The 27,593-nt window shown below is 48.3% G+C and overlaps 1 protein-coding gene across 2 annotated transcripts in view; it reads right to left on the bottom strand.

Annotated features, from left to right (window-relative positions):
- LOC105491577 (gamma-aminobutyric acid type B receptor subunit 1) overlaps positions 1 to 27,593 on the bottom strand; it is a 29,907-nt gene continuing 2,314 nt past the window's right edge. The window contains exons 4-23 of one of the 2 annotated variants that reach the window (XM_011758086.3): positions 27,367 to 27,552; positions 26,009 to 26,029; positions 24,400 to 24,560; positions 20,818 to 20,952; positions 20,243 to 20,413; positions 19,037 to 19,138; positions 18,683 to 18,748; positions 18,032 to 18,223; positions 11,006 to 11,248; positions 10,313 to 10,376; positions 8,671 to 8,748; positions 6,979 to 7,129; positions 6,351 to 6,483; positions 4,864 to 4,980; positions 4,659 to 4,766; positions 4,134 to 4,227; positions 3,322 to 3,449; positions 2,617 to 2,745; positions 2,253 to 2,396; positions 1 to 1,484 (exon numbers count right to left, since the gene is read on the bottom strand). In XM_011758086.3, the coding sequence (XP_011756388.1) occupies positions 1,311 to 1,484; positions 2,253 to 2,396; positions 2,617 to 2,745; positions 3,322 to 3,449; positions 4,134 to 4,227; positions 4,659 to 4,766; positions 4,864 to 4,980; positions 6,351 to 6,483; positions 6,979 to 7,129; positions 8,671 to 8,748; positions 10,313 to 10,376; positions 11,006 to 11,248; positions 18,032 to 18,223; positions 18,683 to 18,748; positions 19,037 to 19,138; positions 20,243 to 20,413; positions 20,818 to 20,952; positions 24,400 to 24,560; positions 26,009 to 26,029; positions 27,367 to 27,552 (2,597 nt within the window). In that variant the 3' untranslated portion in view covers positions 1 to 1,310. The remainder of the gene's footprint in view (positions 1,485 to 2,252; positions 2,397 to 2,616; positions 2,746 to 3,321; positions 3,450 to 4,133; positions 4,228 to 4,658; positions 4,767 to 4,863; positions 4,981 to 6,350; positions 6,484 to 6,978; positions 7,130 to 8,670; positions 8,749 to 10,312; positions 10,377 to 11,005; positions 11,249 to 18,031; positions 18,224 to 18,682; positions 18,749 to 19,036; positions 19,139 to 20,242; positions 20,414 to 20,817; positions 20,953 to 24,399; positions 24,561 to 26,008; positions 26,030 to 27,366; positions 27,553 to 27,593) is intronic. The other variant, XM_024795967.2, reaches the window with a different exon arrangement.

Genomic DNA, 27,593 nt, shown 5'->3' with positions numbered 1-27,593 from the left:
CCGAGTCACACTGTTCACTGGTTTATTGAGATTCGGGGAGATCCTTCCCCAAGAGACACCACAGTGTGAAAGGGACGCCACCTCCTGCCCCGTAGGTCCATCTGTCTATCCCAACAGTCAAGGGTGCCTTCCTTTAGTCAGGATTCTCATCAACTATCCACTGGAAGCAGCCCTCCAAACCTGCCCCCACTGATTTTTCCTTAATTCCCCTCAAAAAAAAAAAACACAAAACAAAAGGGAGCAGTCTTGGGAGAAGATGACTGTGAGTGTAGACTGAGGGTGGTACATGAATGCAATGGAGATGGGGGGAGTCTGAGCAGAAATGGAGATTCTGCGATGAGGAGAGGGTGTGGATGGCCCCACCAGACATGAATTGGGGAAAAGTGCATAACAATGTGCAGGGTAGGGTGCATATGGCTCTGTTAGAAGAATACCATGATTTAAGGGAAGAAGGTACACAAGGTACATGGAGGGTACACAGGGAAAGTACACGGATGTGTGCAAACAGGAAAGACACGACTCAGCATGCTAGACAAATTGCACATGCCTACCCAAACACGCTCGAGGGCAGACCCATAACCGTGAGTGGGGCACACGTAGCTGTGAATGCAGGGCGCCTGAGAGCACATGTGACTGAACATGAAGAAAGCACATGGGAAAAACGCGGTGCACACGAGCATGTTCAGTGGGCACACGCAGGAGAGGGGAGGATGCATGTGTGCTGAGCATGAGTGCACAAAGAGCAGAGGCAAGGAGCATGTGAGCCTTGGTGAAAAGAATGAGCCCCCAAAGGAAGCAAAATTCAGGGGGAGACAAATGTGAGAAAGTGTGGAAGGGCAAGTAAGATAGAAAGAGATTATGACAGTGGAGAAAAGGAGAGGCCCCTTTGGGGTGGAAAGAGCACTTGTGGGGAGACCTCTGCTGGACAGGAACAGAGCACAAAGGCAGAGGAGCTGCAGGGGTTGCCGTGGTAACTAGAAGAGGGTGTTGCATGGGAAGAGAAAGATGCAGTGAGGCTGCTGAGGAGGCAGCGCGTGAGCAGTGAGCAGCTTCAAGCCAGGTACGAACTAAATTGTGAAGAGGTGATACAAAATTACATGAAGCAGTAAGAGAGAAAAAGGTCTGTTTCCCAGAGGTATGAGAGACCCAAATCAGCCCAGGACTCACAGGGGGACATGTATTTACAAGAGATGAGATTGGATAGCATGTTCTTCCCAGCTGGGGATGGGGACCCCCTGCTTCCTGAGTCCCCTGCCCTTCCCCGTCTCCCTTTCCCGCCCCCTACTGGCCTGTCCTCCCTCACCCTGCCCTCACTTATAAAGCAAATGCACTCGACTCCCATCACAGCTAAGCCGGTCGGGGGGCTCAGGGGGTCCCCTGGGCAGGCCCCCAGAGGGGTCTGGGGGTGTCGGCGGGTGGCGCCGGGAGCGGAGCTGCTGCCGAGACTGGAGTTGATGGCGCAGTTCAGAGACACGCTCCTCTTTCTGGAGGAAGAAGCACAATTGGGAGAGTAGGGGAAGAGGAAGTAATGAAGGGGTGGGGAGGAGGGAAAGAGAGGAAGGGCATAGAAAAATGTAGGGGGGAGGACACAGGGTAAGTGGACAGAAGAAATTAAAAGGAGAAATCAAAATAGAACAAGAAAAGCCAGAGAACATAATGGGGATACCAATAAAAAAATGAGATCAGGAAAATAAGAGAGAATTTAAAAACAAAAGGAAAAAGTGCAGAAGGAGAGAAAAGTCAGTGCACAGAGCTTCCAATAAATCAGGGAGATTTGTGTCAACCCAGTTGGAACATCCTTCTCTTTGGCATTGCACCAGCCCCTAATGACAGCCTAGGGCACAGTGAACGCCTGCCCAGGTCCTTTATGCTGGGGCTGCATGCGACACCCAGCTGCTGTGAGTGTTGACTACTAGAGGCTCACTGCTGCCTCTCTTCAGTTGCCACCCACAGCCAACAGCCATCCTCTTGCCTTAAGGAGGCTGAGTCAACCACATAGCTCCCACTCCAGAGCCCCTCCACCTGTCAGGCCAACACTGGATTTTGCCTGAGACAGAATCTTGCTCAGCCCTTTCCCCTCCCCTATCCTGCTCCACTCACTCCTTACAGGTTGTTCTCCTAGGACCCTCCCCTCCATGAACCAAGAACATCTGACCCTGTACCTCAGGCTTGGCTTCAGACAACCCAAGCTAAGACACAAGCCTCCTGGACCCCACCACTCCAACACCCCACCCTGACACCCACCCCCGCACCTCAGCAATGATCTTTTCCAGTTCGCGGTTCTCCTTCTCCAACAGCCGGGACTTCTCCTCCTCGTTGTTGTTGGTCGATGACCCTGTCTTCATGGTGTCCTGCGCCTCCGACTGCCATTCCCCTCGGGTGATCAGCCTGCGCATCTGGGGGCAAATGTTTGGGTGTGGGGTGGCCCAGCAGTGACTGTACTAGTGAATGGCTGATGGAAAGTTGGAGGTGGAAAGAATGCTAAGAGAGTTGGGCCCAAACAAGGGGAGGAGTGAAAGGAGGGTGAATGGAAGGGCAGAGGAACTCAGTACTGTAGGAAGGAGGGAGGGAGGGAACATGGGACTAAAGAGGGTGAGAGAAAAAATAGAACCTCACCTTGGGCACAAATAGCACAACAAGAGTAATATAAGAGGAGAAAACTATGGCAAGAGAGGCAAAGGCAAAGGCTGCATCCTGCTGGCTGGACAGAATCATGGTGACAGGAGCGGTGATGAGGCACAGGACCTAGAGGGAAAGACACATTGAGGGAGTCTCAGGTCTGCAGGCTCAGACAAGATCCAGAGTTTACTTCCCATGGGAGGGAGCCTATGCAGTTTCCTGGTGAACTTTCCCTTTGAAAAGGATCCAAATTCAGGATCATCCTGAAATACAGATTGAGAAAAATCTCAAACGGTCCCAAACCAGTTTTCACTCTTGGTTGACCATTCCCCTCAAGGCAGGAACTCCCAGGATCTCTATGCACACATTCCAGGTCCTCCAGAGTCGGTCCCTGGTAGGAAATGTCAACAGAGTCCAGTCCATCAACCACAGACAAGCAATTTAACTTCTCTGTGTTTTTGTTTTCTCACCTATAAAGTAGGGATACTAATATCTACTTCATTGGGTAGCTGTAAGATTAATGATACAATGTCTACAGTGAGCTTAGTAAACTGTAAAGTGCTTTGTAAACCTGAAGAATTAACAAACTTTTTAAGACTCCTAAGCAACCGATCCCAGATCTAGCATTGATTCTTCCTAGTCCATCACATCTGGGCTGTGGTGGTCAACCCACAGGGTCAATGCCAGGGGGTCAATGCTCACGGCCACATTGTAGATAGCCATGCCTACAGCCCGGTGGTCATTGATCTTCTCAGTGGACACACTCTTGGTCTCATAAGCAAGGAAGATTCCCAGCAGCAGCAGCAGTCCCTTGTAACCATAGAAAATGCCTAGAATGGCAGGAGAGAGTCACTTGAGCAACAAGGACCACAACGCTCCTCACTCAATCCCCGTCCCCTCTCTGCCCTTCACCTACTCTGCAATGGAAAGGGGGCCCTCCTCTCCAATCCAGCCCCTCTGACCTAGCAAACCTCACCCTGTATCCCCTACCCGCTATGTCCACCCAACTTGCCCAGACCTCATCACTTTTTCCTGGGATTCACACAGGAAGGCAATGGTGGCGAGCTGCTGTCAGTCAGGCAAGAGCTTGCTGAATATCTAGAAATAGGCCCGTCTGGGCCACACATGCCTCACCCTTACCCTCCAGTGGGGAAGGTGGTTTTCCAGGCAGAGGGTAGGTTTGCCATTTGTGACCATGAATCGAACAATGTTAATAAGGCCAAGGGGGATCTAGAAGATAATGTCGGGTCTGGCGGTGGATTACCCTCACTTGTCCCTCTGCTGAACACAAGTTCTTCATCTGTGCTTTGGGCCCTAAGCTCCTCATAGCAAAAGAGCAACTCTCCCCTATTCTCAGAAAAGATTAGTGTAATAATAAAGAGTAGGGTGTTCAAACTGGGTTGAGACGCTCTCTACCTCCTCTTCCAAAGACCCCTCTCCCTCCAAGCCCTCTGCCCTTGCCTTCCCTCCTGCCTTTGTGCATCCCTGCCCTCCTTTGCCCACATCCCACACACCAAGCCATGTATTCATCTTCCTGGAGCTGCAATGCTCCAGCTGGGGCAGAATAGAGACGTCGATATCTTCCTTTGGTTCTTCCTTGGCAAATGTCTAGGGGAGAAACAAGGTCACAAGAAAGATGGCTGCCAGCCTCCCCTCCTCTCCTCAATGCTTCTCTGGCTTCCAGCTGTTCTCCTATGAGACCCTCAATGCTGATGCTAAATCTCACTCCAGGCCTGAGAATGTTTTCCTGAACCCTTGCAGGTGCTTGTTCCCCACTTGCCCTGATGCCTTGAAGTTCTACACACCCTTCCCAGATCCCCACCCCTTCCTTTCTTCAGTTATCTGGAGGAATCTTTCTTTCTTCAGAATCTGGAGGCCTATGAGGGGCTCCTTCTAGGAAGGAAAGGAAGAGCTTCCGATATGAGGAAGGCACTCTCACCAAGTAGCTTCATCCCTCAAGACCACACACAACCCCGGGCCCTGATGGCCACTGAGTCCTGCTCATTCTCCTGACCACAGCACCTCCTCTCCAGCGGTACCTCAATGGTTCGATGCAAAGGGTCCACAATCTGCCAGATGGCAAGAGTGAGGACATCCATGCCCACCAGCAGGCCCACTGTGGCATACAGCTTCCAGGGTTCCAGAGTCTGGATAAATATGTGGGGAGAACAGGCACATCAGGCAAAAATGCTCTGTGCCCCAGGAGCCAAGGATCTGGGGGCTAAGTATTGGGCAGCAACTCACCTTTCTCCACTCCTTCTTTTCTTCCTTCTTTGTGAAGACCGTGTGGACCCACCAAATCTTGGTGAACATGGAGCCATAGCCCAGACTAAAGCCCAGGCCCAGGAGCCAGAGGCGGGCCTAGAAAAGAAGAGAGGGCACAGGCAGAATAGGGTAGGCTAGTAGCAGGGACTTCAGTAAGGATGGGCAGAACCCTAAGGGAGTGTGGGCAGGGAGCACATGGTGACACAGGGAGGATGGGAAAATGTTAACAGGACAGGGAGCGGCAGGGAGAGGGCAGTCTCCCCACCTTGAACAGTTCCTCCCATCCACCCTCTACTTCCACACCACCAAGGTGATCTTACTAAAACCTCCTGGCTTTAGTGGCCAAAAACCTCCAACCACTCCCCAGTATCTATAAGTTACAGCCTGAACACTTCTGGATGTGACACAGACCCTTCACAACATGCTCCCACCAACCTGTCCAGCTAGGCTCATCTCCCAGCCCTGCATCTACCCCACGCTCCAGCCATGCTGAACTACCCACTTTCTCTTCATCTACTCTCTTTCAAGTATTTTCTAGCCACACAATGCTCCCTATGCCCCTGAAGTAGCCTTCCCCTATTTCTCTAGCTGATAAAATCCTATTTGTCCTTCAGTATTCAAATGCACCTCCTCACGGAGGTCCACCCAATCACACCAACAGTGAGCTGCATTCCCTTCTTTGCCCCCAAAGCACTCTGTGCAGATCTCTACTCTGGAACCTCTCCTACTGCACTGCAGCTAATTGTCTGCTTCTCCAGCTGCACTCTGGCCTCACTGGGAACAGAGGATTCCTGATGAACTGCATGTGCATGTGCATGGAAATGCCATGTGCACAGATGTATGATCAGGACAGCACAGAGCAGAGGAAAAAGAGAGAGCAAGGACAGGCAGGCAGATCAGGAGAAAAGAGTGGGTGTTTCCACCAGTGCAAAAGAGAACCAATCAACTACCACTGTTGAAGCTGGCCTCTCCCCACAGCACTAGAACCTTCCATGTACCAATAGTCCCAGAGCCCCTCCTCCCTGTGTGGCAGTGGTCCCTTCCCCCTAACTCTCTCTGCTGTCTGTTTTGATCTCTGCTTCCATCCTTCCAAACCCAACAGAGGCTCCCAAGGGAGGTCCACAGTTCTGATTCTCAGCCCCCACACCACAGACAAGCAACCATTGTTCAGGAGACCTTTGAGCAAATCCCCTTCCTTTGCCTTCAATGGCTCCCTCTTCTCTGCAAGGCCTGCCATGGCAACCTTGGAACTGACAAGTGAACTACAGAATGAAAATGGCCTGCAGGCACAGAAAGAAGGGACAGAGCCAAACAGAGACCAGAGGGGTGATGCTAGAAGGAAAGAACAGGGACAAGAGTCAGGGAAAGCTGAGGAGGAAAGGCAGAGAACCATAAATCATGGAAGGCGCTCCTGAGACGGGTGGGAGAGCCACATTCTGTGAGGAATTTGCCCACCACCTCCTCACCTGGCAGACGAAAGGGAACTGGTTCCTCCCAATGTGGTAACCATCCAGCCCCAGGGGGAAGACAGCAGCTAATGCCAGTGAGCAGCCCACAGCAGTCAGGTTGTTCAGGTTGGGCTGTGAGTTCTGGATATAACTAGGGCAGAGGTGGAGAGGGTGACAGGGAGAGATAATTACCCCTCTTCTCCAGGGAGGCTGAGCTCTCCAAATACCATGCAATGGCATGACCCTAATTTCAGGGCCAGGGGCTAAAGGAAGACAGGATTGGAGAAGACAGTGGAGCCTTGAGAGGCAAAGCAATGCAGTCATGGGGCTGAAGATGGAGTTGCAGAGGGCTTCTCAAGCACAGGCTCCCACTAGAATACAGGCTATCTATGTAGAGTCCAAGACTGTGAGACCTGGCCCCAAAGGTTGTTTTTTTCTCTTCTTTTCTTTTTTCTTCCGGTTAGCTACTTTGGAGTAGGAGTGGGGGTTATATCTGGTTTCCCTGTTTTCATTCTTAACAAGTCAGAATGAAAAACTCCATGATACATGGCTATGCGAGTTACACAGGTTTCATTCTCATCCTGTCCAGGAACATGATCAGTATCTCAGAGAGGCAGACAAGGAAAACGTCAGAAGAGAAACTTACCGGACATGTGAGTTGTAGATGTTAAAGGACAGACAGACAACAGCTAGGACAATGCCCAGGCTGGAGAGAACCGAGACGGAGATAAAGAGTTTCTGTGACAGGAAGCGGAATGTCTTGATGACCAGGGTCTGGTCAGCTGGGGGGGACCCTCCTGCATGGCACAGGGGAGGAGGAGGGGAAGGGAAAAGAGAAGGGAAGGAGGACAAAGGAATGAAGATGGGATAGGAGAAAAGGGCAAAGAACTAGATTGCTGACAGGCTTCAGTCATTGGCTGGGGACATGAGGCCCTAACTGCACTGAACAGAGGATACCGCAGGCAGAATGCTCAGTGCCACTGGGGCCGTTAGGAAGCAACCAGAAACGAGATGAGAAGATGGAGTGAATGGTCTATCCATAGGTTGGGAAATGCTGAGGCATGTCACCAAAGTTGTAGTCTTTGTTTTTGTTTGTTCTTTAAGTTTTTCTGTCTTTCTTACAGCAAAGGAAAATGGGAAGAGAAAGAAGGGGATAACTAAAAAATGTTATAAGGTCTCTTATAACCCAAATCAAAGTTTCGAACAACAATTATTGAATCATAAAGCTAAAAAGGCCTTGAAGTATCTAGGGTGGACACCTAATCTTAAGACAAAAAAAAAAAAGAAGGAAAACTAATCTGAAATTTTAATCCTGGCAGGGTGATATTCCCAAAGATGTTTTCCAGTTATTATTACGGGTTCAAATTTGTCAGAGTTCACAAAAAAAAACTAATTGCAATTTGCTTAGTTTTTTTTTTTTTTTTAAGAATAATTTAGGCCATGCAGCATTTATAGCAACCCAGAACACTGTCCTAAATTCAAATTGTAAAAAAAAAAAAAGGGCAAAACTCCAGCAGTGCTGGGAATGACTAGATTTCCACTGGGCAGGGCAGATGGCAGCCGTCTTCAATGGCTGGGCCTCCCCTTCATTCTCAAGGAGCCTTTCTTTTATCAGTAGGTCCCTCCTTTTGTCCCCCTTCAGTTTCTCTCCCATGTCCTATCATTAAGGCCAAGTACACAAAGAATAACTGCTTACTTTCCCTCTTTAAAAAGTATATTTTGCGGGATGAAGTACTACCTATTAGGTACAATGTACACAATTTGGGTGACAGGCGCACTAAACGCCCAGACTTCACCACTATGCAATATATTCATGTAACACAACTGCATGTGTACCTCTAAAATTATATAAAAATAGGAAAATTTTTAAAAATGCATATAAAAATAACAAGCACATTTTGGCAGATGACAATTACATGAGGTTTTCCCTCCTCCTCCATAGTTTAAGCAACCGTTAAACTAAAGAGACAGACAAAGAGACAGCTCTGGGCTTGAAGTAGCTGGTTCAAATATATCAAGACACCAGGACATCTGGGAAACCCAAATGGAGTTTCCATTTCCCGCCCTCTGCCCACCCCCTGCCTCTAATCCCCAGTTACCCCAGCAATGTACTATTAAAAATAGTATAACCACCGCCTATTCCCTCTCCAAATACACCAGTCTCCCCTACCCACGCCTTAGGGGTTGTATTCACTCTCACTTAACCCTTTCTCCTAGCCCAGCTGCCAGCCACATACCAACCTAATAATCTCCACCATTCCATCCTCACTCAAAGGCATGACTTTTTCCCTTGATTGTCCAGAGGGGCTGAAGGAAAATACAAACAAGATCCACTCACCAATCCACTTATCTGTTTTGGACCAGGAAAGATCATCCTTCGTGCTGTCATAGTAGCCAATCTTCTTGTAGCTGCCACCTGGGCAGACGACAATAAAAGGAGTGACCACAGGGAGCCAAAGAGCTGATCCTAGGCATTTTCAACTTCCCACTTCCCTAGCTTTGCATGGCTGTATCTGATTTTATTTTCACCTGAGGCCCTAAAGGATGCTTGGAAGGACCTACGAGTCGCTTGAATCAGCAACATGACTTAAAAGCAATATAAGGTGGTTCCCAAGGCAACTCAAATAAATAAGAATATCTGTGTTTAAAAGTCTTCAGTGAGGAGGCTCCACAACATGTCTGCCACCTATTCCATTCCTCACACCTCTCTCGGCGAGATGTCTCTCACTTTGATTTTGGCTTCTAAAGCTTTACACATATTTCTGCTTATTCTTCCTCTCATGATGGGCAGGCTCTATTTTCCCAGTGGCTTTCATTTTAATTTTAGAACATTCTCTTCCGTTGGCTTAGGTTTTAATTCCTTGGATAAGTTATATCTGCCTCTTAAAGCGCCATTGAGTAAAATTTGGTCACTTCTAAGATTTCTGTTCTAGAACTGTTTCCGTTACCATAACTTTTCCTTCAAAAGCCAACTCACACTCCTTTCACCATGGCTGAAGTCCACTTCCTCTTGTCCTGGATACAAAGAGGAGCTGAGAGGATGTGGAGGTGGGGAGAAAGGAAGAAAGAAACTTTTCACAGGAGGCCAAGAAATAGCTCTCTTGGCCATGCCGTAAAAGACTGAGAGCTGGGTGGAGCAGAAAAATTAACTCCTAGAAGTTCTGCAAATACCTAAGTGTGCTAAGTTTCAAGAAAATACAATCTACAAAAGCCAAGTTATACACACTGAAGATAAATTAGAAATGATAGTTTACACAGCAAGGAAATTTGGCGTATTCCCTTAAAAAAAAGTAGCAGTTCTCCTAGATTCAGCTTTCTTGAGTCTAACTGACAAGTCATCAACCTCTCAACCCAAGCCACTCAAGGGGAAATTTGTGAAATGAATGGAAGCCACTGGGAAAGAGAGTAGCTGTTTTTAATTTACATGCCTCTTTTCTTTTCTTTTTTCTTTGAGACAGAGTCTCACTCTATCACCCAGGCCGGAGTGCAGTGACATGATCTCGGCTCACTACAACCTCTGCCTCCTGGGTTCAAATGATTCTCCTGCCTCAGTCTTCCAAGTAGCTGGGACTACAGGCGCCTGCCACCACACCCAGCTAATTTTTTTTTTTTTTTTTTGTATTTTTGGTAGAGACAGGGTTTCACCATGCTGGTCAGGTTGGTCTCAAACTCCTGACCTCATGATCTGCCCGCCTTGGCCTCCCAAAAGTGCTGGGATTACAGGGGTGAGCCACCACACCCAGCCTACACACCTCTTTTCGAGAGCAAAACCAGTGCAATTCAAAGACATCAATCTACTTGTAGCTAAGCTTTTTATTATTATTATTTACAAGCTTGATGAACAGGGTTAAAAGAGAAGGGCAGAAGTGGGGAGGTGCCAGGGCAATCTTGTGATGTCTGTGATATTCTTCCCCAGGTGGCATCCCAGCCCAGCCCCAGCTGGGCCCCCATGTCCAGTCCCCTCCTGCCCCAGTACTCACCCTGCAGCTGCTCGATAAGCGTCCATGCCATCCGAGAGCCACTGGCATCAAACACCACATGGCCCTGAGGGAAGGAACATGTGGAGGAAGGCAAAGGGGATAAAAGCAGGAGTGAAAGAGAACATCAGGGACTCTTTAAATCCTTCTGTTTTTGATGTAATTGAGCCTCTGAATGAATGCTATTTATGGCATTTGCCTGCATATAGGACATACCCCAGATGCCCATACCCTAGATTTTAGAAACATTATTCTTTGGAGAAGGAGCTTCACTCATGAGATTTGAATGGGAAAAAATCCCCAGACAGAACACCAGCAGGTTTCTGGTTGTGTGGCCTAAGCAAGTCAGCAAATCTCTCTGGAAACTAATCTTTTCATTTTAAAAGGAATAACAAGATGACCTTTCAGACTGTTTTGTCTTTCAAAATCCTACAATTCTCATCTGACTCATGAATACTCGGACTAGTTTGAAAAGAAATAAGGGGAGGGGTTTAAAAAAATGGAATACATCCTTTTTTTCCCTCTAGTCTTTGATGGGTTTTTCGAATTTGAAGATCCCTACTTCTCTGGTCGGAGACTGATTATTTCAAAGAAGTAACTAAGAGAAACAGAGAATGCATGTTTGTAGAAGGTGCTTCTAGGGAGTCTCTCTTGAGATTGGGAAGACAAGGGAGTATGAAGGAAGTTGTAACTCACAGAGACACCCTCAAAGGACGAGGAGTTCATTGCCCGGTAGATTTGGTCGGTAATGGTCTGGTTGTTGTAGTTGAAGTCCTCCAGGCGCACGCCTGAACGGCCGCCTCCTCCAGATGTCTTGTTCAGGGCCAATGCCAAGGCCCAGATGGCATCATAGGCCAGCGGTGCCTCCTGGAAACCTCCTGTCTCCTCAGGGTGTCTTTTCAGTCGCTTGGTTAGTTTCTCCACAAATTCCTGGGATGTCTTAGGAGGAAAAAATCATGAGGAAAGAACTGAAATGTGTGTGGGTGTGGGGGAAGGGGTGCAATCCAATTCTGGCTCAAACACTTCTACTTGAATGGATGGTTTGTGTTACTGTTGTCAGATTGGGCATATGTACATTCAAAATCTTTAACTATACCCATGTGTCTGCCTTAGATCGGAAGCTACTAGACTAGAGCAGGGATTAGCTGTGTCCGATGGTCTTAGTGTGTATAGTTGCTAGCTCAGAACTGCAAACAGAGAAGTTTGACAAATAAACACTCTGGATAATGAGTGGCAAAGGATGGAAGGTAGAGCTAGAGTAAAGGGGGAGACATGGATATTCCAATGAAGAGTTGTGACATTGATGTTCTCTGATCCTTCTGACTTTCTTCATAGAGTTAACCGAGGATCTAACAGCTCCTACAGTTCTGAAAGATTCTAGAAAAGGTGATAGCACAGTCTTCTCACTCTGCTTGCCAACCAGGAGGAATTTTCTTCAGCGTGCTAACTTCTTGCCATTCTTGTGTGCTTTCAGTTCACTTCCTCTTAGAGGGCTTTCGAAAGACTGAAAACTACAGAAATATCCTTCACATTTTTGAAGTCCATTACTCAATCCTACCCACACCCCTCCTAACACTCAACCTTCTTTTTCCAAGAAAGCTAAAAAGAATTATAGTTCCTTTAACTCTCTCATGAACTGGGTCAAGAGACCAGACTTCATATACCTTGCAGTAACCTTGTTTGGCTAAATAACTGTAGGTAAATTATTTAACCTCTTGGAACTACATTCTACATACTGGAAAAAATCACATCATTCCTTCCTTACCAGAAACCATACAAGGAAAAGCTTAGCAACTACTTCTTGGCAAACCACAAGTAACACACAGGGGACCATACAAATAATTGTTTGGGTTTGGAACGTATTAACACATACACTAATGAAAGAATAAATAGATGAATGAAGAACAAATAAATAACTTTGTTCCTCATGACTTGCTCACTTTTTCTCCAACTTTCTAGAGAGATGGAGAAGTGAGATATGCAAAGGGCACAGGCAGTGTAGAGCAGTGGCTACTACATTGGGATTTGAAGCAGCCTGGGCTTTGAAGATGCCTGGGTTCTACCCTTGGGTAGAAGGGGCCTGGGTTCTACCCTTGAGGACAAGATCAAATCCCATCCCTTTCTTAATCATCAGCATCTAGCACTGTGCCCAACCATAATGAAGTAACAATAAATGTCCATTGGATAAGGCCAGTGAAAATACTCTGTAAAGTATTTAACGGTACATATACACATCATTATACATTTGTCCAAACCCACAGAATATATAACACCAAGGGTGAACTCTAACGTAAACTATGGACTTTGGGTGATTATGATGTATCAATGTCGATTCATCAGTTGTAACAAATGTACCACTCTAGTGGAGGATGTTGATAATGTGGAAGGCTGAGTATGTGAGGAGTATATGGGAAGTCTCTGTACCTTCATCTCAATTCTGCTGTGAAACTAAAACTGCTCTTTAAAAAAAAAAAAAAAAATGCCAGGCACAGTGGCTCATGCCTGTAATCCTAGCACTTTGGGAGGCTGAGGTGGGCAGACTGCCTGAGCTCAGCAGTTCAAGACCAGCTGGGCAACATGATGAAACCCCATCTCTACCAAAATACAAAAAATTAGCTGGGTATGGTGGTGTGCACTTGTAGTCCCAACTACTCAGTAGGCTGAGGGCTGAGGAGAGAGAATCACTTCCAATTCGGGAGGCGGAGGTTACAGTGGGCTGAGATGATGCCACTGCACTCCAGCCCGGGCAACAGAGCAAGGCTCTGTCTTTAAAAAAAAAAAAAAAAAAAAAATTTTTTCTTTTTAAAAGGCTTTATAAAAAACAAGTCAGGCTGGGCACAGTGGCTCGGTGGCTCATGCTTGTAATCCCAGCACTTTGGGCAGCTAAGGCAGGTGGATCACCTGAGGTCAGGAATTCCAGAGAGCCTGGCCAACCTGGTGAAACCTCATCTCTACTAAAAATACAAAAATTAGCTGGGTGTGTTGGTGGGCTCCCGTAATCCCAGCTACTTGGGAGGCTGAGGTAGGAGAATCGTTTGAACCCAAAAAGCAGAGGTTGCAGTGAGCGGAGATCATGCCAATTGCACTCCAGCCTGGGCAACAGAGTGAGACTCCATCTCAAAAAAAAAAAAAAATTAGCCGGACTTGGCTAGGTGCAGTGGCTCATGCCTGTAATCCCAGCACTTCAGGAGGCCGAGGAGAGAATCACGAGGTTAGGTGTTCAAGACCAACCTGACCAACATGGTGAAACCCCATCTTTACCAAAAATACAAAAAAAATTAGCTGGGCATGGTGGTATGCGCCTATAATCGCAGCTATTCAGAAGGCTGAGGCAGGGGAATCGCTTGAACCCAGGAGGCAGAGGTTGCAGTGAGCTGAGATTGCACCACTGCACTCCAGCCTAGGCAACAGAGCAAGACTCCATCTCAAGAAAAAAAAAAAAAAAAAATTAGCCAGACTTGGTGGCATATACCAGTGATCCCAGCTTACTTAGGAGGGGCTGAGGTGGATGGATGGCTTGAGCCCAGGAGGTCAAGACTGCAGTGATTGCACCACTGCACTCCTGCCTGGGCAACAGAGGGATACTCTATCTCAAAAAAAATAAAAATAAAAGTCTGTTGGATAGATAAAGGGATGAATTCATATTCTAATCATTTTACCTGCTATGAAATCTCAAACAAGTTATTAAACCTCACTAGTTGGTAATTCAGCTTTAAAATGAGAATAATACTATCTAAAATAGTGTGAAATGAAATTAGAACATGTATAAAAATGCTGGGTATAAAATAAGTTGCATTTTTTCAATGTGAATTTCCTTGACTCTCAACCTCATCTTTGTTACTGATACTCAGTTCTATAATTTCAGCCAAATATTTCAATATTTCAAGTCCATATTTCTTTTCTTTTTTTTCTTCTTTCTTTTTTCTTTTTTTTTTTTTTTTGAGATGGAGTCTTGCTCTGTTGCCAGGCTGGAGTGCAGTGGTGCGATCTTGGCTCACTGCAACCTCTTAGTTTCAAGAGATTCTTGTGCCTTAGCCTCCCAAGTAGCTGGGATTACAGGCACGCAACACCACACCCAGCTGATTTGTGTATTTTTAGCAGATACAGGGTTTCACCATGTTAGCCAGGCTGGTCTTGAACTCCTGACCTTGTGATCCGCCTGCGTCGGCCTCCCAAAGTACTGGGATTACAGGCGTGAGCCACTGCGCCTGGCCTCAAGTCCATATTTCTAACTGACTCTGAGGCATTTATAAATGTATGATGAATAATCTCAAAATCAAAATATCCAAGATGAAGCCATTTTTCCTTACTCCCAAACAGTTCCCAGTAAACGAGACTGAAGCCTTGGAATCACAATAGACCCTTTCAAATCACTGAGTCCTCTTAACTCTTTTGTTGAAATGCTTCATTGATATTGAACCCTCCTTACACAGGATGATGATGGTGATGGTGATGATGATGACGATGATGATGATGATGACGATGGCTAACATTTACGGTGCTTAGTATGTATCAAGCATTTTCCTAGGGAACCTATATCACCTTATTTAATCTTCAAACAATCCAATGAGGTGTTATTATCCCCATTTTAGAGATAAGAAAACTGAGGCAGAGAAGAGTTACATAACTTGCCTGAAAAAAATTATACTCCTAGTGAGTAGCAGAGCTAATCCATACTTTTACCAGCCACACTACACAGTCTCTGTACGTGAGACTGCCTCTCTCCAAGAGCACCTGCACAAATAGCGGCTAGGCTAATACTTTGAGCAGTCCTTAGTTTCAAATTGAAAGATTGGTCTATTCAATCTTCAGTTCAACGTAAATACGGCATAAAAAAAAAATCACCCAGATGGAAAGGGATTCATCTGCTCAGCATGATGCGGTCCCCTGCCCAGGTCGTTATACTCTGTACTCACGCCAGGTCACTACCACAAACACACCTAACCACTGGGGGCACCGTTGCTCCTGCCACCCCAAGAGTAGAGAAGAGTAGAATGCTTCCCCCTTGAGTCAGTAAAGATACAGTTAGAATGCTTCCCCCTTGAGTCAGTAAAGATACAGTTATAGATTGTCAAACAGAAACTCTACTCTGCAGCTTAAGGAAATCTGAACAATAAAGACCCCTCAACCCATAGCAATTAGTTAACCAGCCAAGTGCAAATCCTCGTCTGGCTCTCAAGAATGAATGCTTGACAGTGGGCTAGAATGTGTATCTTGAGGTAGCTTTTTAGTTTGTATTGGTCCTAGGTCTGATGGGATCTCTACCCCAATAGGATTTCCTCACAATCTTATCTCCAGGATGCCACCTCCCACATTCCCGTCTATCCCACAGTTACATTTCTCTAAAACCACCCTAACCTACTCTCCAATTCCACATATGGCCCCTAAAGATGTTTTCTCTAAACTAGGGTTTCTCACTCTCTGCACTATTTATTAACATTTTGAGCAAGATAATTCTTTGTTGTCAGGGGCTGTGCTTTGTAGGATGTTTAGAATCATCTTTGGCTTCAACACATTAGATATCAGGAGCATGTATCCCTCCCCATCCCCTACCCTCAACTGTAACAACCAAAAATGCCTCCAGATAGTGTAGCCTCTGGTTGAAAACCACTACCCCAACTAATAGTTCTCAAGGTGTGATCCCCAGACCAGTAGCATCAGCATCCCCAGGAACTTGCTAGAAATATCAGTTCTCAGGCCCTAGCCCAGATCTACTGAATCAGAATTTCCAGGGGAAGGGCCTGGTAACCTGTATACTACCTTTCCAGATGGTTCCGACGGACGTTAAAGTTTGAGAACTGCTGATCTAAACGTAAGGCCATCCTTAGGGAATAAAAGCAACTCTGCTTCTTTTCTAAGTCTCCATGGCTCCGGCCCCCTAAGTCCAACCCTTGCTTTGATCCACTTCTGTTGGTGCTGTTTGATTCATCTATAATCTCTCCTGCCCCTAACCTGTTGTCAAGACTGCTTCTCTCCTCTTCAGAAAATATTGGCTTCCCCACTGGCATTTTAGGCTGGTCCTACTGGAAGCCCTACGGACTCTATCTTTCTCTAGAGACAAAAAGCCAGAAAGGGACCTTCCAAGTCTTCCTGCCCCAACGCTCAGGTGTCCCTCTGTGTTCCTAACCAACTCTCTGTTCTCTCTCTTTTTGTTTAGAGCTGGGGGTCTCACTATATCGCCCAGGCTGGTCTTGAACTCCTGGGCTCCAGTGATCTTTCTGCCTTGGCTTCCCAAGGTGCTGGGATTACAGGTGTGAGCCACCAGACCCAGCCAAATCCCTGTTTTCTGTCAGCCTCCTCTAGCTCCCTGCTATAAGACAGAATCAATGATCGGCGGGTCCTGGGCTCAGGGCACCAACAAGCCTTTCTGGCTTTGGTAGCCAGTTCCAATACTTTCCCAGGTTTTAGGGATGACTCACCTCTTGGGTATTCTACAGGAAAGTGATCTTCCAAAACTTTTTCATTGTATTTTTCAACTAACATACCTTAAAACATAGAGTCCACTTAGAATGTCCCAAAACAGTGTGTATGACCAGAGTCCATGTGGCAGCAGATCTTTCATCACAACGCACCACCAGAGTCAACTTCCTAAATCTTATTTCTCCTTTGCTCAGAAACTGCCAGTAGCTAAAAAGTGTTAGTAGATAAAAGTACAAACTTTTTAGTCAGGCTTTATAGTTTTCCATGTGAAGTGATGAGGCAGAGCAGTTTGGAGTCAGATTTAACTAGGATTCAACTCCAGCTGGACTGCTGAGTAGCTGCATGACCTGAGACAAGTTATTAAACCACTCTGAGTCTCATTTTCCTGGTCTACAAAATGTAAATAATAAGTCCATATCAGAGTATTGCTGTTAGGATCCCTGAAATCATGAATCTAAGCTCCACATAAATGCCACTGTTAGTAAAACTTTTTAAATTAAGCTATTTGGGGGCTTTACAACCATTAACTCACCCCAGCATGTTCTCCAAAGCAGGTACACACTTGGTATAATAAGTAGACACATAGGTGGACATATCGAGCTTATCCCAAATTCCTGTACTCTTCACAATGTAGTGCTGAGCGGCAAAGAAGCCTCTTCCCCTACGCCCACGCCCACACTCACTTCTGCCCCTCAGCTGCAGGACTGCCCCAGCCCTCCCAAATCAGAGAATGCGCCTGCTCGCTCCAAGTCTGTCATTAACCAGCTGTCTGGGGCTAAATGATTTCAAAAGCCCCTTCTCCATATAAAATTCTAAAAAAAGAATCATTAAAAAAAGCAACAGGATCCAAGCTAATTGCATATCAATCATGAGTGAATATTAAGCAACTCTAAAGTACTAACGTAAATCACCAAGAAAATAAAATGCAATCCTGCCCAGACACAGCGCTCCTGTAAAGGTGTGCTTGCGTATACAGCATCCATATTATCTTAACGCCGGTTCCTCCTCTGACTTCTCACCAACTGCTCCTCGTCTCCATGGTAACAGCCCTTCCACTCATTAGGAACCTACTGAACATACAACTCTATCGTTTTTTTTTTTTTCTTTCTCCTACCCAAGGAAGTCAGAGCAAAGGTAGGATCCACAGGAAACATAATGCAGACAAGTCCAGGGTGGGCACAGTGCCCTCTTCTCCTTTATATCCAAATTCCACACCCTCTCCCTGGCACCCTCTCCCCTGCAAGCCTCCCTCAGTCCCCTCCACCCTCCCAGATGCCAGCCTGCAAGTCCCCACACTCTCACCATGTTGGAAATGCTGCGGGTGTTGGCAGGATTCAGCATGACAATCTCAGTGGTGATGTGGCCCTCCACGGCCTCAGTCATCTCATCTACTGTGCAGTTGATAGAAGGGTCGTAGATCTTGAACCAATTGTCAGCATACCACCCAATGAGGAACCAGACGTACTTCTTCCCAAAGAGACGCTCCTTGTACACCTGAATACAGAGGAGGATGGCTGGGTTTTTGTTTGCTCGTTTGTTTGTTTTTGTCTTATCTCACTTGACACTATTTAGCCTCTTGGGAATCAGGGAAGAGCAGCAGAACTACAAAGAGAAATCTGCAAGTATTGGGGATGGTAGGAAAGGCTGACAATTCCTCCTTCTAAGTTACTCCCCAGTCCCTGTATTTCTGAGTGGCCTTTTCCAGTCAGTCAGGACAGATGGAATTCATAGGCTTCTCGGGAAACACAAAGCAGTAAAAAAACGAGATCTGAAGAAAGTATCATGTGTGTGCAGACAAGGGATGCAGTCAGAGCCAACAGACAGAGACATCCTATGAATCGTCACCTCAGATCATATGCTATCAACTCAGGCACAGATGCCGAAAGGAGGCCCCACAAGAAAACCAAGGGGAATTCCCACCCAGTGCCCCTCCCTCTTCAGATCCAACTCCACCTCACAAAAAACTTTCCGGGCTTCAGTCTCATAGAAAAGTCCCACGATGATTCGGGCATCCTGGCGCTACAGAACAGAGAGAGAAACAGCTCCTGAGGGATGTCTGGGAATGCCTGAGGGGCTAAGCCAGGCATCTTCGCAGCTTTGATTTCCCATCCCAAAGTGCTTAGTGCAGGGTAATGCTCAATGCATAGTGGATAAACGTCAATTGGAAGATGGAGCTAAACTTCCCCAGGAGATGCTATTGCCTCAGAGAATCAAAACCTGCCCCCGCCTGGCTTTCCTCTCCAACCAGCCACTGTCCCCCAGCTTGGTCCCTCTGTAAACAGAGCCCACCACTTCCGGCCATCTGACCTTCAGGTTTTTGACAGGCACAGCCGGATCTGAGAAGAAACTCTGGCGGAAAGTAATCTCAATTCCAGCCTCCTTCACTCGTTCCTCCAGGTCGTCCAGAGTCTTGGGTGGGAATGACAAACAAGTTGGAAAAACACAGGTGCATGAGGGAATAAAGACTAGAGAGGTTAACTGGGGATTTCAGAGCAATACTCAGACAGAGCAAAGAAACAGCCATTCTGAACCTTCCTTCAACAGCTTCTGTCCCTGGAGTGAGGAGTTCAGGAAGGCCTCTGGTCTTAGGATATGACTTCCAAGTGGGAAGGTGAATGATGAGCCCCTGCTGAGGCTCTGTGTGGGGGAAGCCACTCCATTCACCCACTCCTACCACTGAAGGCAAAGATGGGGGAAGGAAACATAGAGGAACCAGGAAAAGACAAGGCGAGGACTAGGACAGACAGCATGATGTCAACCTCAAGAGGCAAGTGGGCAGACAGACAAAGAATGGTCTGAATCAGAGTGAAAGTGGGGGAGGATTAAAGGGCCACTGAACACAGTGGATAGAAGACCCAAAGAATAGAATAAAAGGAAGGGAGCAGACTGCCTTCTTCAGATGTAGAGCCTGTATTTCCTCTCTACCTCCCCAAATCTCCCTCTCCCCACTCAACCTTTCCTTGTCTGTTGGCTTCTCTCTCTTAGTGCCAACTACCAGACCGATGCAGCTGTCCGTCTGCCCCTCTCTCTCCTCTCCCCCATTCTCTTCTCTCTTCTCTCTCTCTCTCTCTCTCTCTCTCTCCTCTCCCTCTCTCCCCTGTAATCCACTGGCTCCATCCCCTGTTCCCATTCGCACCCACCCACCACCCCCCTTGAGAGCCTCTGGAATCTGCTGCCTTCCTGGATTCCTATCTCATCTTCCCTCCCATCTCTTGCCTCCACTTTGGATTGAACCTACTTTAACAGAACTGAGTCATTCGGGGTCTGTCTGTCGGGAACAGGGCATTAAACAGGGGAAAAAAAATCATAAAATCATAAAGACAAAGAGGATCCCAAAAACTCAACTCATTCTTTCCCCTGGCTACAGAAAGAACATGCACTTAATCCACATGAAATGCATTCTCTTTTAATGAAGAATCAAGCTCTCGCCTCTAAAAGTGAATCTCGCATCACATCTCCCTGGGTTGGAATGTGAGCTTATGTCCCTTTAGCCCTTGCCCAACCCCTCCTCACCGAAGTGAAGACCTCAGTGGTCTGCTGGATGGTAGCAATCTTCTTCCAGCCCCACTTTTCAAAGAGTTTCACGCGGGTAGGGTTGTGGAGTGTGGCTGATGGGTGCGTTCGGAAGAAAGTGGGGAAACGCTGCCGGTTTGACAGGGCTGGTGAGCTGGAGCCATAGGAAAGCTGTGGGGCAGGGAGAGTGAGTGCAACAGGGTCTGTTGACTGAGGACACCAAGAGTGGCTAAGAGTTCCTTTAACCCTCTTCCTGTCTTTCAGTTTCTCTACCTTACTCTCTCCAAACCTCCCCACCTCTGGTCTGCCTAAGGAAAAGTGATTCTCAAAGGCCCACGCACCCCTCATAATCAGGATGCTCTTTCACTGATCTAATTTCAATTCCTTCTGAAGAAGGAGGTCAGCTGCAGTACTGTCAGGCCACTGTTGCTAGGAGGCTGCCTAGCTCAGGTCTGCAGAGGACTCTGAATCTTAGAAGCAGGTCCCCCACAATCTTTTCAATACAAACCTGCAATCCCTTTAGTAGAGCTCAAAAGGGAATGACCCCATCTTTTGACCCCCATAGCCCTGCTTACCACAATGAGGTTCCACATCCTAGCAGCCTCAGCCACCAGCGTGGAGACAGAGCTGCAGCCAGGCATAAGGATGATCTTGATAGGGTCGTTGTAGAGCAGCTCATACAGGTACTTGGTGGCTTGGCCTGGATCACACTGAAAGACAAGAGAAGAGATGAGGGCAAGCTCTCCTGGGGCCCCTCCCCTGTCTACAATTCCTACTCTTACCTTTCTCGAACAAATTAGTTCCTTTCTCAATTACTCACTTTCATCATTAATTACCATTTTCTTCTCCTTTCTGGCATCTCTTCCTGTCAAGAGTCTTTTTTCTCCTCTTTCATTAAACTTCCTTCTCTGTCTTCCATTTGGAGCCTTACCCATCACCTCTCCTGCACACCCCTCCTTTGGTATTAATGAATATACTACCTTACCTCCTTTCAGCTCACCCTCAGACCCTTCCCTTTGTCACCAGGCCCTTTACCCCATGTTTCTATGCTCCAAACACCAGTGGGTAGAAAAGAGTCAGTAGGAATATGGTAAACTCTTTCCGTGTCCCCAGGCAGCTTGCTCAAAGCCATATTATGAAAATTCCTTCCTCACCTCTGCAAACCCCTTCTCCCCACCTTCCATTTGTTTCCTCCCTCTTCTCTTTTCAGAGCTAGGGATAAGTAAAGAGAACAGGAACAAGACCAGTAGGGGGTCCTGCTCAGTGATCCATCCCTCCTGCTGGGCCCTGACATTTGACAGGTCCATTAGAAACAAAGACACTGGGGGGTGGAAGTGGGGAAGAATGTAGGATGAGGAAAGAACAGAGAGAATGAATAGAATGGAACTCTCAAGAAACCAGACAATTTGAGAGGTGCCTTAAAGAGAGGCTTGGAGCTAGGGAAAGTAAACAAGCAGAAAGCTGGAGAAGAAAGGAAGCCTGGGAGGAGGGGAAATGGGGGAGGAAGAGCCAGCCTTGGGTCTCCCACTGCCTGTTCCCCTCCTGCTGATATATGACATTTCAGAAGCTGCTGGAACCTCAGTGCCTGTGAAGACAAAATGGCAGCCAGTGGGGAGCCAGGGCAGAGGGGACACAGACAGGGGGCTCAGGGGACTGAGGAGGGTGAAATGTTGCGGGGAGGAGAGGATAAGTAGAAAGGAAATAAAGAAAGCACTCTGGAGCCTGCTTACCTCCCACTGAGGCCTGACATTTGGGACACGGTGGGAAGTTGGAGAAGGGGGAAACAGGGGAAGCTGTTGGAATCTGAAGAACCAGCACTCACTGAGAACTCTGTTGCCCACCCTACCCTCACCCTGGCCAAGGGCAGTGTTCAACAACATTAGAAGGTTTTCTCTTTATGCCTCCCACTAAGGCAACTTTGTGAATCTTTACCATTCTCAGGACCCACCTTCCTGCACTCTCCCCACATCTATTACTCCAGATCCTGCTCCCAGCTTCTCCCACAGCCCCTCGGTGCCCCTCCACTTCTCCTCTAAAGACAGGGTTAATAGGAATAATGAGGACATACAAGAACATGTAAGATACATATCAACAGGGCAATGCATGCCCCCCATTTTGTTTCCTGATTTCTTATCTACCTTTTCTTGCAACCCTTTCCCTCTTCCACACACTGTTCATCACTGCACATTCTCTCCACCACGTGATTCTCTCCCCCTCCCCAATAGACTTCCTTAGTTCTCCTCCCTCTCTTTGCTCTTGCAATGATCTGGATTTGCAGGCAGGAAACCGACTCATTCCAGTTGACACATTCCGGTTCCTCTGCCTTCCCATCCAACCCGGCTTGCTGCCTCTGTTATGTTCTCCTCCAGTTCCCTTCTCCCAGTTCCCGCGTCTGCTCCCCACCACCTCCAAGGAATCACCTGTCATGGTGGATGAGTTTGAGCTCACAGCCAGGCCTCCCCTATCTCCTGTGATCCCCTATCATAAAGCCTGCACCCATCTCTCCCAGTAATTTTCTTCACACTCCACTCCCCATAGCCAGTGATCTCTCTGACCGAGTCTGACCCTCTACCAGATCTGATCCTCTATTTCTCTTCCTGCCTCCCGTCCCCTAATACCTAATTATTTTCCTGTACCCTCCTGCTCTTCCTACAGGCATTCTGGGGTTAGCTTACAGCTCAGGAATTCACCAAGACAGGATGTCTATTGGTAAAAATACAGATAAATACTTGGGATTCATCCCTGACCAAGGAGCTAAAATTTGTATTTTTAACAAACTCCTCTGGTGATTCTTATGTACACTGAAGGTTGAGAACCATGAGAAAGTAACAGTCAAAGGGGATTTGAAGTTCTCCAAGCTCCTGACAATTCTTGTGCTCTCTTCTCAAGTACCCTACTTTCAACCTCACTTCTGTCCCCTCACACACCTATCACACACACACCTATTTCTAGGTGTATAGTGACATTCTAAAGAATGAATATAAACCCTTGGACCACCCCAAGGTTGATCTTTGGTAAGATCACCAAATTCTCACCTTCTGTACTCTCTTTCACCCTAACCCAATTCCTTAAGTCTCTGGGGCCCCATGTCAGTAAAGATAAATTTGAGGTCTTAAATCTCCTTCCCTGTGTCACATCCTTTCCCGCACCCCCAATTATTCATGTAGGAGAGAGGGGTGGGAAAGGAACCTCACTATAAGCTATCCCCTAATACCCCTGGACACAAATTTGCTTACCTTCTCTCTCCCTCAACTCACCTCCCTATTCCCTAAATCCCATTTCCCTTCTCACATCGTAGAGGCCACAATGCTATAAGGGAAGATTAAGGTCAGGACCCAAGTTCCATAGGGTGCCCCAAGATCTCTCATTATCCCTACCCTACCTCCTTGCCCCTCTTCCCCACTGCCATTCTTTTCTGTTCTCTTCTCCCTATATGCTGACTCTTCTCCATCCCCATGCTACTGTGGGGGCTCCCATGTGGATCCCCAATCCAAATCATTTTCCCAGTGCTTTTGCCCACCTCTTGATCATTAGCCTTCCCCAATCTCCATATGCCATCTATCCCACAGTCTGGGAATGCTCAACAGGGTTGGAAATAGAGAGATGAGAAGGAGTCAGGTAGGGCTCACCACTACCTTGCTGTTTGTTATGATAAATAAACTAGAGCTCTCAAGTCTCTCAAAATTTTCCTCATTCTGTCTCTATTCCTTTCAGCTCCAACCTACGCCAAGATTTTACCTTGTTACCATGGTAAATGTAAACCCCCAATCCAGCTCCCCACCTCTGACATTCCCTCCACCCCCAACCCATTCCAGGGTTAGTTTACTCCCTCAGAGGATCAGTGTCTCCCAATACCTTAAATCCACCACCAGTTTCCCGAAACCCCTACACTTCTGCGAGACTCCCGCAGCAGGGCAGAAGGGTCTGCCTTGCAGCATGCTTAACCATCTTGAACCCCTAGACCCTCATCTTGGACCTCCAGCCCCTGCGACTCTCCCCGAGCTCCTGCACCTCCAGCCCATCTCCTGCCAGTCACACAAGGGAGGGGTCTGCCTCGCAATCCCAGAGGCGACTCAGACAGATGGAGGCGCGTGCAGCTGGCTGGCCCCCTGCCCCGCAAGCCCCCACCTCCCACCCACCCCCATGTCCAGGGCTACCTTGCTGTCGTGGTGGATGAGCTTGAGCTCATAGTCCGGCAGGATGTCCCTGCGGCTATTCACGTCCTCCAGCGCCATCTCCACCGCGGGCTGGCAGGCCTGGCCCCCTGGCCAGCCCCCACTCATGGGAAACAGTGCCCCGATGTACACTGCGCGCCGTTCTGAGGAGGGGTGCGGGGGGACCCGTGGGTGAGGCCGCGGAAGATGGGGGGAGTGGGAGGCCCACACCGGAGCCACCCCTGCCGCCATCACAACCAGAAGCGGCAGTGGCCACCCCACCCGCGGAAAAGGGGCCCCTGGCCCCATGGCGTGGGGGGCAGGGGTAGCTGTTGGGGAGCGGAAGGAGCTCAGGGGGGACACTTTTCCCGGGGAGGGCTGCTGAGAGGGTGCCGGGGAGGCGCCTCCATCCCTGGTTTTGTGGGGAGGAGGGGGCGAGGGCCCCGGAGAAGCAGGGAAGGTTGGCTTCCTACAGCCCCCGCGGCTCTCGCCACCGTCGCCGCCACCGCGGACTCTCCTCGCGGACTGACTGACCGACGGAGGGGAGGAGGAGGAGGAGGAGGGAGATGTGGGGCTGGGAGGGGGCTCTGACGTCACGGACGGCGCGCGGCAGCGGGGGGTGGGGGGCGGGCGGGAGCTGGGGAGGCAAGAAGGGGGCGGGGAGGGAAGCGAGCGCCTTGGTGGGAGCGACAGTCGGAGGGGCGGGGAGGGGAGGGGAGAGGAGGGGGGATGCAACCTCGAGGAGGAAAGGAACGAAAGAAGAAGGGAGGGATCTCACTTAAGGGGACCCGAGGGGAGGAGAAATGGGGACGGGGCGTGCCAGGCGGGCGGGGTGGGCGGAGGGAGCCGCGGGAGGCTGAAGCACGGAGGAACCAGAGGTAGGAAGGGAAGGATGCGAGTGGGACGGGAGAGAAACGGGGCTGGCGCCTGAGGTCTGAAGTGGGAGTATGAGTCGATACAGTGAAGCACTGAGGGTGTGGGGGGAGAGGAAACGGTTTTGGAGGGAACGAGTTGGGTGCGGAAGGGAGACTGGTTTGAGGGAGTGGTGGGGTCGTGGAAGGGAGCCTGGGGCTGGGTAGACAGAAACCTGAGAAAGGGAGACGGGACATGGAATTGAGAAAAGACAAGGGAAGGGGTCCACAGAAGGAAAGGATGTGGGGAAGAGCGGGAGAGGCCTGGCCAGGGTTGGGATGGGTGGGACGGGCTGAGGAAGTCCATTAGGTAAAATCCTAGGAGGCAGCAGGCTGGAAAAGGTTCCAGAGAAGGTCGCAAGAAACCCCACCGGGAAGACGTGGTGGAAGCTCAGGGTCTCCCAGCACCCTGCCGCCCTCTGCTGGGCTCTGCCTGACACCGGCGAGGCAGTCTGGGAGGAGGTGGAGCCCAGGGAAGTGTAGCCAAGCAGGGACACGGAGGGACCGCAGCCCCGTGGAAAACCGGGACTGGAGGCAGGAAACAGGTAGGAAGGGAAGGGGGTGGCCGCAAACTGGGGTGGGTTGGGGAAGGTGACAACGGAGGACGCCCCGTAGCCTCAAGGGCAGAATTTCAGGGGGTGGAGGGTGCAGAGTGAAGGGGAGGGCATTGCAGTGCACGCGGTAAGGGTTTCTCATCTCACCTGAGTGTGGCGTTCGATTCACTGGCAGCAGGAAAGACGGGGATCAGAGAAGAGTTACCACTGGCGCCCAGCTTCCCTGGCCTGATCCCCAGCCCCCTCCCACACCTGTCCATGCTGAAGACCGGGGAGGGCAGAAGCCTGCGTTTCTGAGGGGAGGGTGCCTGGGGATAAGAGCAAGGTGGGTCTGGGGATCAGGACTTATTTTCTTCTTCGAGTTTTTATAGGACAACAGAATTTGAGACAGGAATGCCAATAGCTAAGTTTGGGGCAGATCTTGGTTCTGTGGTGCCTGAATATTACAAAATTGGGAATCTTTAAGAAAAAAATTACACATACAATTGGCTTTAAGCAATTGCTGTTAAAATCTTATTTCTGCAATTTTTACAAAAGCCTATTACCATATGAACACATATCCATCGAGCCCTCTATATTATTACAGCACAGGAAGAGGGCCCTGTAGGTGAGAAACCTTGAAGCCTAAGTTTCAGTAGTGTCATAAGTCCACCCCCGGATGGGACTCTCAATTTCCAGAATAAAATGGTAAACTAGAAGCAGAATAACTGAGCTATGTGAGGAAAGTAAAGCCCAAGGATCTTGAAAGAATCTACCAGGGTAGAGGAAGTATGAGGCATAGGAATGGGATGACTGCACCCCAGGAGAGAAGATGGCAGAGAGTTCGGGTGCCTAGAAAAGGGAGAGTTTGTAGAATTACATGGCAAAAAAAAAAAAAGTAGACAGACACAACACTGATTCCCTTAGGGAATAATGGAGGTTGTCTGGGAGGTATAGAAAGGACTGTCTTCTTCCCACCCCATCCCTGAGTTGTTCTTCATCTTCTGATAGTGCTGCCTCCAATTTTAAGTCTTTTACCCTAATATGTTTTGACCCCCAGAGCTCTCCTTCTCAATTTTTCTCAGTACAATGTTTGATTTATTTCTGAGACTTTACAATAAATAAATTATATAAGGAATGGTGAGGGATCAATTCTAGAAGAGGGTGATGCAATGGAAAGTTCTAAGTTTAGAGAAAGGGAAAATTGGAGTATTTAAACCTTAAGGTGAGAGAGGTGAGATTCATAAAGGAAAAGAGAAAACGTGAGGCTTTAAGACTTGGGAGCAGGAAGAAGATTTTTTTAAAAGGTAAAAGAAGGAAGCCCACAACCTACAGAGGATACCCGGGACTGCAAGAGGAAGTTTGAGGCAAGTGATGGAGGAAAAAGGGACTTTCATCTCCCCCTTTCCAATGTCCTCCCCCACATTTTTATAGCTCCCCATTCTTTCCCATTATCCATTCCCACCCCACTCCCGTCCTCACACAAGCGTCCTCATCAGCTGCATGCAGGCAGCTGTTCCCCTCACCCTGGCAGTGGGGCTTGGGGGTGCTCCACTGGCCCTGACTACAGATGCTCCGGGAGCTGCCCACCAGATGGAAGTCGGGGTCACACCGGAAATCCACCCGGGCTCCGTCCAGAGCTGGGAGGTCCCCACCCGTCAGGAAAACCTTCCCATTTTCCAGGGTCAAATAAGACTTGGAGCAGATTCGGACTGTGGAGAGACAGGAAAATAAGAAGAGAGGCGAGTTGGAG

Source organism: Macaca nemestrina, chromosome 5, assembly GCF_043159975.1.
Source record: "Macaca nemestrina isolate mMacNem1 chromosome 5, mMacNem.hap1, whole genome shotgun sequence".
Classification (NCBI taxonomy): Eukaryota; Metazoa; Chordata; class Mammalia; order Primates; family Cercopithecidae; genus Macaca; species Macaca nemestrina.
Note: the sequence above shows the minus strand (reverse complement) of the source record. Positions and strands in the feature narration are given on the sequence as shown.